Below are 12,466 nucleotides of genomic sequence, written 5' to 3'. Positions count from 1 at the left end.
TCTAATTCCATAGCAAACAGGTATATTCAAACAGTAAGACCCTTTAATTTCAGCTTTACATAAGAATGTTTAAATTCATTTAATCAAAAACATTTTTTTTCAGATTTAACTGTTAATTGTCAGGAAAAAAAATAATTGTTCTGTTTAGGTACATCACCAAACAGTGAATCGAACAGAATACTTGTTTCTTGCCTTTCTCTTCGTGGACCTCTATAATCTTATACCCCCCCCCCCCCATTACAAAAGTCATGTAAAAAACCACAGAAGAAACTTCAGATTTTGAGGGGAGGACACTGGGACACTGGGTAGAGGAAAGGGGGATTCTCAATGCAGCTTTTACTTAATTTTCGATCGATTGGCAATACAAAATTTTTACTCACTGGAATTTTGGTCCTATTTGACCCAAATGTTTTTCATCAGACGGTTTCTTAGAAAACATACTCTTAAAATTTTGATTACTATGGGCTTCGGCTTGCCCTTTACTAGGCCACAGCTACTGGTGCAACCATGATCCTGTTACCAGTGAACTGCAGATGGTTGTTATGTCTGAGATGAAAAAGATGCAATACTTACGCATTAGGTGGTTCTCTTCAAGACCAAGGGAAGCATCCAGGCTACATATAAGGAATGCATCATAGAGCCTTTGATAAGAACTCATTTTGTACTTTTGAAAACTTAGCTATTGGTAGAGGCCAAATTAACCAGTAGAAACCTGAAACCAATAACCTGATGAGAACGAGCCAAATTACCGATTGCTGTCCTCTTGAGACAAAATTAATAAGGAAAACTCAAAAGAAAGAAGACAGAATTGTATTTGTATGCAGTAGCACAGGGAAATTTCAGTAGGAAAATCTAAAAATTATGAAAATAAACAAAGCAATTCTTACAATTTATAATTTGGCACATTCAGCCCAGTAGCATTAATCATGCTCAAGCAAATGGAACACAGAAAAAAGTAACATATTTTTTTTAACACAATCTGAAAAGTTTGATAAAATACTATTATTTGCCTTTGTGATATTCCATATATTATACTTGATTCTGATAAAGAAAACTCTGTATTTTCAACTCCAGTCAGGATCTTCTCACAAACGAAATGGTGTGCGTGTAACTGAACCACAAGCAACTGAACCACGGTGTAACTCAAGAGCTTTCTAAACTGGGAGGCGCGCCTTCCTAGGAAGGCACGGACTAGTCTATGGGGAGGCGCGAATATTAGACAGGATTGAAAAAAATATCATATGAAATTAAAATTACACAGTCACGCAAAATATCAGTAGTAAGGCCATAGGGAATATCAATCCTACGCCTGAGGCATGACTATACAGTGCAGTTTAACCGGTACATTGGCTTACCACGGTCAGTCACCTATTACTACGACCGATACATGGGTTACCAGACGGGTTTATGAGGCAACACCCATTTTTTTGGGAACAATCAGAGAGAGCGGAGGCTACACCATATACGGTAACTTGATTAGTAATTGGATTCAAATATAAGGAGTGAGTTTCATTGTAGTTCATATTAGTAAGAGAATTGAATTCAGAGAGAATAGTTATTTGAGACGTTATTAGTAAAGAAAATGAATGTTAAATTTACACTATTGGAGCTTGATGGTGCAGCAGGTAGTAGCAACGATAAAAGGGTAAGAGTACCAAATGTGGCAGTGGAAATTACACGAGAATGTAGACTAAGTCTTTAATGGGATGATCTGTATGCTAGATGTGTGATATCATTGAGCAAATTTAAATTGGAGGAGCAACTATGCTTTGCAGCGAAACTGAACATTGTGCATATGAATAGATTGAGGAAAATAAATTGAATCAGTGATTATTATTGTTGTAATTATACTCAATAAAATTGTTTCTAAATCGAAGATATTTTTCTTTCTATAGTAGGCTAGCGTATATATTTTTTAGAGTAGAGAAAGAATCATGGTTAGTCTGAAGTTGGTTGTGAGAGAGTTAGGACTCTAAAAAATGGATAGATTTGCGAAAGAGCGAATCATGGGGAATCTTGAGTTTATGGAAAAACGTTTGATTCTAGATGATGATTTTCTAAAGTTATCCATTCAAAGGAAGATATTTTCTCAGGGAATGCTTGTTGATATAATCAAAACTGATTCTCGGTCATTAGACTATTGCATGAAGCTTTTACGTCGTGGTCCAAAGGCGTTTACACAATTCATTGACATATTAATCATGACAAGATAAAATGATATTGTGGATTTGCTTTTAGACACCCAAGCTAGCTTAGAAATTTAAGACTTTTTTCATGAGGAAAATACTGTTCAAGGCGGATTTACTCCTCTCTCTCTCTATCCCACTCAATTTCTTGATAGTAGCTCAGTTTCATTTTGGCGGTGAGAGTGTCAACACAATGAAAAAATGTTCCATACATTTCCACTATGCATGTATACACTGGGCAGCAGGTCATCATGTGAGAATTGTTCAATGATTGATGAGTATGATGAAAAGTGTAGATTATGCAACCCGTGCAAATTGCATAGAGGATATGCTGTACAAATTAAAGGTTGTAATTCCTGTCTTGAAGGGATGTGTGACTCTCATCCTAGAGGGCACCTATGCTCGAATTGCCACTATGATAAATGTAATCAGTGGGAGAATACATATCCTGGTATAATTGGAAAGAATCCTATTGATTTTACTGATTTTAGTTTATTGCTAAGAGATTGGTATCGTTATGGCTTTAGATAGTTTCGGAAGGAGAAGCCAGGTCTAAGATTCGACCGTTGGAACAACTAAAGAATTTGGTTTCTATGTCATCGTTGTGAAAACAATTGCTACTATGAATATAAACCAACTGATTTTTATTTGACTGTTACGGATTGTTATTCACCACTTTAGGAAACTCCATAAGGAATTAATTAGAACAGACACTTTGAAACACGCGAGTTTTATAATTTAATCATAAACAGTATAATTAACAGTGAAACAGAACCTGACAAGTGGGAATTTACACTCTAGTACAGAAAATGTAACCCTGAAATAGTAGAACACCAGGATCAGTATACCGTGAATTCAGATAATCTACCTGCATTAGTCGTTCTTGACAAATAGCTATACGTAGTAGTAGATGAAATCTAAAGAGTAGAAAAGTTGTTTTTTCATTTATATACATTATTTATATTAATAAACAATTTCACATACATTTTCAGGACATTTTATTCGTAGGGAACTAAAATCAATATTAAACACATTTGAAAGTATATTTTCCCTTAGGAATTCGTTCAATAGTGGAAAGTCAATGTAAATATTTAGAAACTACTTTTAGGTATGACCACGGCATCTGAACATAAAAAAGAGTAGTGCATGAAAGCCGCATGTCTTAGTCGTTAAATCCTTTACACTCCTTTGATTTTGAATAATAGTTTTCCCGCTGCTCTCAATAAAGCTGTTGACGTGTGGAGTGTAGAATTTATATGATAGACCAAGAGGATCAAAAAATTCGACATTCTTCTCTGTTTGAAAGATGCATAGCCAATGACCCGTCTAAAAAGTCGATGGACTGTTATTAACAACGATTAAGGTGTTGTTAACACTGGGAATTTTTTCAATGAAGTCCGATGGCATGCAATAGGACTTGTACTGAGACATGTATGGATCCATATTAAATACGCTGATTATTTGGTTTGTGTTCATGGTACTAGGTCTAGTAGAACAGTGCCGTCGGGTGTGATTTCCCAATAGGTTTCAAATTGACTCAATGATATTAGCGTGATACTCTCAGGCAAAGCATCGGCAAATGTGCACTCTAAACGTACATTGCCCGTTCGTACTATGCTCATATCCTGGGAACCAGACAGGTCCAAAACAATTACACCATGATTTTTTGAAAACATTGAATCGGTTATTCCATTTTCAAATAGTTGGGAATCATGATATGGGGATTGCATGGTCAACTCATATAGAGTTCTGTAGGATTTTTTATCAAATGATAGAGGATACAGTGGAATACTATTCACTTTGCAGACAAGGTTAGATAGACAAAAAAAAAATTAAAATGATTGGGGGATGTAGTCTAGGATCCAACGACACTAGCACTCTTCGCAAAGGACAAAGCAAGTTTTGATGGTATTTCTCCATTGATAAATGATGAATTGGTATAACTACGAGATCCAGAGGCAATTTGACGTTTATTGGTGACCGTATGGGGGACAAGAAGCTTAATGTTGTTGCAATTGGCTCTTAGCTTTTCCACTGCCAATGCAACAGAACTCATAACCTGTTGTTTTCAAACATGAAGAATTGCCGAAGTGATAATGACATTTGCATCGGGTGCTGCAGGAAGCGTTTTTCTCAAAATGAAATTCGATTGAGCTAGTTGCCACTTTATGTCAATCTTGACATTAGGGGGTAACCATTGGGATATATTGAATATCTCATGATTTAATTTTCCGACTAAATTATACTCCTGGATCACTGTAGTAGTTAACTCACCGTCATTATCAACACCTGATCGATATTCATAGCCCATTGACTGTCCTCTCAACTCCTTATATGCCTTTGGTGTCAGCATCATAAATTGTATGCAGCTTGCATAGTTGGATAAATTATTGCTAGTGCTCACCTATGCTCCATTAATAAATACATTAATTTGTTTCAACATGTTGTGCAGGATATAATTTTCATTAGACAGAGCATCGGCAGCAGTTGGGGTTGTGTCATCTTTTTATTTACTGCGACGTTCAAATCTATAAAAGTTGATGACCAGTCCAAGACATAGTCCTCATAGGAAAATATCTGAAACTGCAAGTTTTTCGAGAAGGGTTGTTGATGATGAGTTTGTACATATTAGCCATATTTGACACTGACATCAACATTTTCAGCATTGAACAGATTCAATGACGAACTGATTGATGGATGTGATTCCTTGTGGGGGAGATAGGTCATCTTAAGAGAAGAAATCCTTCTTTGATCTAAAAATCTTTTTCTTCTGCTTCTTATTGGTCTTCTTCCTTTTATTCTTCAAAGTCCTTGTTGATGACTTTCGCGTCCCACTTGGGTAGAGACTGATGAGTGAATGATGCCCACGCATCCTTTTTAATCTCGTTCCATTTTTCTAAGATTTTAATTACTCACTGACGGCTGTTGCGAAAGATCGGATATCTTTTTTGACATCTTGCTTGAAATTTTTACTTAACCCCCAGCCTTGTAATGTTGAGCCAGCAAAATTTGAAGCCGCAGGTACAAGATATTTTCTGGCAAGGGGAAGTGCAGAACGAAATAGCCTAGCAAACCAGCTACCAAGACCATAGCCAGACATTGTAGTACGCCCCTTGTAATAGTACAATCTATGACCTATTTGACGTGGACTAAGAGCACCAACATAGCAATTGATATCAGGACAGACAAATGGCTATTGTTCATTTTAGGCAGTGACGACAAAGGGTCGAAAATGACATGTAGTCACAGCTAAACCTTTTGTTATTGCTAGAGGATCACCCAATTCCCTTCTTAGTGTTAACTGATAGAGTTCCAGATACGAAGTGTTTACAAGAACATACTGAAGATGCTTTATATTATAGTGATGAACATGTTCATGGGTTGTTTTTCGTTCAAGAACACGTAGGAGGGGGACATTTGAATTACCAACTCTCGAGGTTTCCACAAAGGATTCATAAAGAAATATGCAAGAGTCCGAGGCGAGACCAGGTGGATAATCAGCAAATATAACCTGATCCATCCCGTTAACAGTGCCTGCGTTTTTCCCATTGATCATATTCTGTTTAAAGCCATGAACATCTCGAAGATTATCATTTAGATGAATCATTTCAGTGTCAAGAGGTGAGGTAATGTAAATCCTATCGTGTTCCATTGAATAATTAAAATGGAATATAACTTTACTACGATAAAAGATTTTTCTATTGATTAGACAACACAAATCTGTCATAGCACCATATTCTTTATATCTCAGTGTACCATCTGGATAGTCTCTTTATTTAAATGCTTCAGCCCATTCATACTTGACAAAGAGTGACCAACCGAATTGTATAACCTTTATCACATGCAAACCATTCTTTCTCAAGATACCATAGGTATTTTTGAGAATGCAGTCGACAAGAGTCACTTCATACTTTCCATCGTCCAATTTGATGGCGGGGGAGAGTTTCGTCAAAAAATCACTAGTTTTATTCAAGTCATTGTAGAGAGGATCGGAGACGTTGGACATAAATCTTACATAAAAATCATGGGGCATTATCAATATGTTCAACACCGATCCAAGAATCAAAATCAGAGTTGTATCCTAGCCACCGAACAAGTAACTGTTTCTTACCCCTGCGAGTACAAATCTTTAATATATTTTTAATTTGATGGATTTCACTATTATTTTTAACTTTTTGTAGTTTAGAGTTATAAAAGCCACCGAGAATCTCTTCATCTTTGGTATCTCGCATACGATAAGTTAAGGGCTTGGTGTCTAGGATTTTTACCATTTTAAAAAGTTCAGTGGACCACAAGTAATTGACCTTTTCAAAAACATTAGTCGTTCTATTAATTCGAACAGTATCACCTACATTGAATTTTTTCTTCTTCACAATCGTTTCATTGGAATATTGTTTAAGAAAAGTATCAATTGTATCAGAATCAGAATGATGAACTTCCGTTGGGGAAGAGTTGGACAATGATCGATGAGGTTGTTGATTATAAATCAACATGATTTTTATCTAAATCATGAATAAAAGCAGGTGTATTTTTCAATGTACAATATCTTGAAATTAAAAGTCGAATACTTCTTATCAATCGTTCGGCCAATGCAGCCTTTATAGGACTATGACTATGATAGAGCAGTATATTATATTTTGCATTAGCACTTTTTCAACATGGGGATTAACAAATTCACTACCGCGATCCGTTTGAATTTTCTTATACACATCCTGTTCGAGTATACTTTCTATAGCCTGAGCAACTTCAACACCTCTCTTTGACCGCAATGGAATGGCATATGCATAGTGACTAAAACCCTGATTGCAAGTAGAATGTACTTGTACGGTGTATTGTGACGCATTTGAATCTCATCTAGAGGTAAGAGATCTGCTTGCATTATATGTTGGGGGGAAAAGGCTTTAGTTTTTCGATAGTGATTAGCACGAGGCCTATGATTTCTCTGCAGTATGTAGCTTGTTTCATTTTGTAGATCGTCTTGTACACTGTTAGTGTGAACACCAGTGACTTTGAAAAGAGTGGTGGGGGAAATAAACTTCCCACTTCACCAATATTTTCATAAACACGTTTCAGAACTTCAACCATTTTGAACGTAAACACGTAGTGTAACGTTCACTACCCGTTTTTATACTAGTGGTTGGTGGTGGTGGGGGTGAAGTTGACTTGACACGGCTTTTCTTTGATTTAGTTCTCAACGGTGTGCTCATCTTTCTCCTCATTGTGAAATCAATGTTTACACTAGGGGTGCTAGTTTTTCTCGGGATTGATTAAAAACCCTCTTCTTCTTCTTCTTTTTTTTGCTTTAATGCTGTTGACGATGAGGTAATATGTTCATTTAATTTTTTAGAATTTCCTTATTGCTAATAAGGCTTTTGGGGAAGTTTAAAATTTATTTAGAGGGTTGTATAGATGAGTGTCAAATGATAATAGCCCTTTACGATTTGTAACCATATCATAGATTAAATCAAGTAGATTTTAGCTCTTTCCTTGAATTAAAAATCCCTTTACCATTGCTATCAACCTGAATATGAGCTTGACCACTTTCCATGAAATAAGTTTTGAGTTGTTTAATTTTTTAAAGATTTTAGTGGGGTAATAGATTTAAGATTCTCAACACTATTGAATCCAATTATTCCTTTTTTAATTGTGTTCCAGCAGCGATAGCAGAAGAATCCTGAGGAGATGGTTCTTTTTTGTGATCAATGTCAATGGTTCTCATACGATAGGGCTCATATTTGTCCAATCGGCGAAGTGCACCTTCAAGTAAAAGCAGTTTTTTATCATCATCATTATTTTTGTTGCCAATGAATTTACTCAGATTGTCCTAAGAGTGTTCCACACGTGAGAGAGCGAGTTCTATTGGAGTCAATTTATAGAGTTTAGCCATCTAGAGTTAACTGTTTACAAGTCCTGCAATTATTGGCAGTAAAAGTGTGAAAAAGCTACCGCCCGCTTGAAGAAGACGTTTCCTTTTAAAATTATTTCCTTTCTTTTTACAGGCCAATGTACGTACAATGGAACGATGTTGCTTTGCCTGTTGCTTAACTACTTCTGGCAGTTGAACATTTCCCTCGGTTAAATTTAAACAAAGTTCATAATTAGATTAATGAAATCATTGTCCATACCATGTTTGAGTGTGGTTTTCCTAGGTGGAGGTTTTGAAGTGCTTAGAACTGAAAATAAATGTCTATTTTCATGTACTTTCATCAGTGTCATGATGGCAACTAATAGACTTTTTTACTGTTCACGGGGAGATATACTGTAATTTCATTGTCAAAAATATCTGTGACTGCACGCAGATCCTCGGGTTTATTTTGATCAAGATCTACTTGGACGTAACTGTAGAGTTTAATAGTTGCCTGATTGCACACTGAAAGTAGAAATTTGGGGGCGCCGGAGTATTTTTATTTATTTAGAGTTATTAGCGAGCTAGAATCACGAACAACCCTGTAGATGATATAGTGGGTACAGTTCAAAGCAAGTGTCAGCATACATTTGCTCCGATGAAAGAGATTGTGTAGAACCAGAGCAACGGAAATCTGTTCATGATGAAAGGGAACAGTGAACAATTGTAGCATTTCCTGGGACCATTGTTCAATGGATTCAGCTAAATCGTCAATAATCAACCAAGAGTTTGGTTCAATAATGTCGAAAACATCAACCCCCTGTATAAATTGTATCTGCACACCCGATATAGCAATTGCTTTACATTTTATTGCAACATTTTATCGCAATTTTTAATTATTTTAGTTAAGAGTGTCGTTTAGCCTGACATTGATGGATCACACAGAAACGATCTGAATGGTGTTTTAAATTGATACATAATGCTGTTTCTTTCAACAGTTCACCTATAGCTAACTGTAGAGTATAGATGTATAATGACTAAATAATTCCCCTATTAATACTACTCCGTTCAAGAATAATGAGAAGAACAAAATCAATAAAGAATCATAATTTCTTTTATTATTAAAAAAAAGTAGTACCACTTTACAAATAACAAATTAAACAAGAAAAAAGCACATCAAACAAGAAAAATACACTTTTTATTTATTTATTTATACGAAAAAACACAAACATTTAATTTAAATAAGCACTAGAAAAAAAACACTTTAATAAATACCATTTTTTATTTTTTTATTTATAAAAAATACAACATTTATTAAACAATACACTTAAAATAATATCACATTTTTAATTTGAAATGGGGTCCCCCCACTCCCTGGGGACAGCCGTTGCGGTGGCCGGAGCCCGAGGGGGGCCGCTGCGGCGGCCGAGAAGTGCCGCGGGCCGGGCCGGGGACAGAGGGGGCATTAAATAACTCTAAATGGTGGAAATTATGAAGAAGTAACGGCTCTGCCTTGCAGACATATTGAAAATTGTTTGATAAGAAAAAAAACAACAAAATTTAAAACAAATACCCACCCACCCACCTTGTACCATTAAAGAATTTAGGTTAATTTTTTCGGACCGAGTTGTTTTCTATACTCTACGCAATCAACTCGGTCTGAGATTAAATAATGACCATGTGATAGTACCTTCACACCATCCTAATCTACATCAAATTTTTCTGATATGGCTGACCTAGCGTTTTTCTCAGCTTTAACTGTGTAGTTTTTAAGTTGTAAAGAGCGAATCGCCTAAAATTTCGCTCTCCGGACTAAACTACGTTCCATATAGATTTTATAGACACTCATGTCGAAATTCTTTTTTTACAAAATGTTTAGGTACCCCCTTGCAAACTTGTTTAATATCCTTGTTGTGCGTTTCCACACAGTATACCTTCGGCACAGGAAACACACCACTGGATATCAGATCGCTATCCGTTTCAGATTTTAATACTAACAATTGATTTGGGGCCTGGCGTTTCACTAGCTCTGGATAGAGGATTCATTCCAGTTGGTGTATTCTATTCTTTAGCTAATGTACTCGCCATTTTCCCAATCATTTAACAAATTTTCAGTTTTAACTTTTAACAGGAGTGAATCAGTGTCCCTGTAATACACTTGAACTTGTATCTCAATCGGCCATTTACCTTGCATACATTATAATAAAAAAACAACATGAGTTTTTTTGATATTTTCGTTATTGCACTCCCGCCTGCAATATTTTTATTTAAAACGATGTTTCTTTTCGCACGACGTAGGAGCACCGTATCAGAGTCTACGACAGCGAACGATGTGAAGCTTGGATCTGCAATGATTCGAGCACAATCTTTGGGATTGGTCAATGAAACATCGACTTCTATTTCGTACGCTTTCGCACTTTTTACCGAAGGCTGAGTTCAAAATGAGTTTATAGATTTCCTTCTCTAATTTCGTTTTCGCTTGTGAACGTTTACTGACAAAGGTGTCAATAAATTTGACAAAAATATAACCCGAATTGATCAAAAGCCTTATGGCTTTTGATCAAATTGGAGGGCTCGTTGAATCTTCGTGACTTTGAAAACATAGAACACCATCCATTTCAATACCACATGATGTACAACGACATTCTCTTTCGGGTTGAGGTTGCCAATAAGTTTTTGCTTTGAAAGCACCCAGTGCATACTCTCATCCTCTACTAAAGATAAATTGTAGGGGCTCAGAGAATTCCTACCTACCGGTCTATTCATGCACGGAAAAACTAAGTCTTTTACCGAGTTATGGATTTCCATGGTTATTTCACCGTCAATTTCAAAAAACCATCCCTGTGCCCCATTCTCCTCAACGGTAGCAATGTTGGGGACATTCGAAGCACGTGGATTGTTAAGCCATTTGTATTTCCCACACGGCAAACAGTAGTGAGACATTGCCGATGGAAAACGAGAATTCATATCCAAAAAAACGGCGTCTGACTTTTCATCGGTGTGCTGTCTGGTAGGATCAGTTTTCATGATACGATCCCAGTGAAAAACATACCCACCCCTCAGTGATCTCTCTACAAACAGATGCTGATCCACATTGGCGATCATACCTATTTCTTCTTTGCTGATTTTAAGTATAAAGTCCATCACCAGATGAGGAGTGGAAAAATAATAACCTAAATCCAACCCGAATTCCCCATAGATTTTATCCGTATTTTCTCACACAATGTCCAAAAGAGTGAGTACGGCACTAGCCAAGCATAGTTTACAGTAATCCCACCCATTTTTACACCCACCCATTGCCCGGCTGTGAGGGGGTTGTCATCCTCAAAGACCTAATTTCCAGAACTTTCAACTACGTTAAACAAAATGGCCATCTCAAATTTTTATTTGGGGTGTTTTGGGAAGTGTTTGGCGGGAGAGGGGCGGTTGTTTCTCTACCAAAACAGTAAAATAATAAAAAAATCACTAGCCAATTAAAATTACAATAGAATGAGCCCTCTTTGAAGTTTCTACGACAAAGCTCTCCATTAAAACTTTATATGCCCACAAGGCATAACTTACAACCCTTCGCCTAATGGCTGGCAGGGGGGGGGGTTGTCAGCCTCAAATACCTAATTTTCATAACTTTCAACGACGTTGAAGAAAGTTGCTAGCTCAAAATTTTGATAGGAAGTTGTTGAGGAACGGGTGGGCGTGAGAGGGGGGTTAGTTGCCCTTCAATCACTTTTTGAAATAACTACGACAACGATTTCTATAGAAACCTTATAGGCCCCAGGGCATAACTTACAACCCTTGACCTGAGGGCTACGAGGGGGAGTTGTCACCCTCAATGACACAATTTCCGGACCTTTCAACTACGTTGAACAAAATCGCTATCTCAAAATTTTGATTGGAGGTGTTAGTTATCCTCCAATCACTTTCGACTATTAAAAAGGGCACAAGTCCTTCTTTTCAATCGAATGAGCCCTTTTTGAAGTTTCTACAACATCACTATCTATAAAAACCTTATATGCCCCCAGGGCATAACTTACAACCCTCACCCCGAGGGCTCTGAGGGGGTTATCATCCTCAAAGACCGAATTTCTAAAACTTTAAACTACGTTGAGCAAAATGGATATCTAAAAAATTTTATTGGATGTGTTTGGGGAAAGTTGGGCGTGAGAGGGGGGTTAATTGCCCTCAAATCACTTTGACTATTAAAAAGGGCACTAGCCCTTTGAATTTCCAATCGAATGAGCCCTTTTTCGAGTTTCTACGACAAATCTCTCAATAAAAACTTTATGTGCCCCTAGTGCATAACTTACAACCCTTAACCTTGGGCCTGTGTGGGGATTTTCATCCTCTTAGATAAAGTTTCCGGACTTTTTAATTACTTTGAATAGAGTGGCTATCTCAAAATTTTGATTGGATGTGTTTGGATAAATGGTGGGCGTGG

At 36.8% G+C, this 12,466-nt stretch overlaps 1 protein-coding gene across 1 annotated transcript in view; it reads right to left on the bottom strand.

Annotated features, from left to right (window-relative positions):
* Positions 1-12,466, bottom strand: part of pns (DENN domain containing pinstripe) — a 228,216-nt gene that overhangs the window by 153,841 nt on the left and 61,909 nt on the right. The window contains exon 2 of the mRNA XM_089094997.1: positions 574-712. Coding sequence (XP_088951123.1) covers positions 574-658 — 85 coding nt within the window. The 5' untranslated portion in view covers positions 659-712. The remainder of the gene's footprint in view (positions 1-573; positions 713-12,466) is intronic.

This window comes from Artemia sp. Qi Xiang Cuo, chromosome 9, assembly GCF_049724085.1.
Source record: "Artemia sp. Qi Xiang Cuo chromosome 9, ASM4972408v1, whole genome shotgun sequence".
Classification (NCBI taxonomy): domain Eukaryota; kingdom Metazoa; phylum Arthropoda; class Branchiopoda; order Anostraca; family Artemiidae; genus Artemia; species Artemia sp. Qi Xiang Cuo.
The sequence above is the reverse complement of the archived record's forward strand: the minus strand, read 5'-3'. Positions and strand labels throughout refer to the sequence as shown.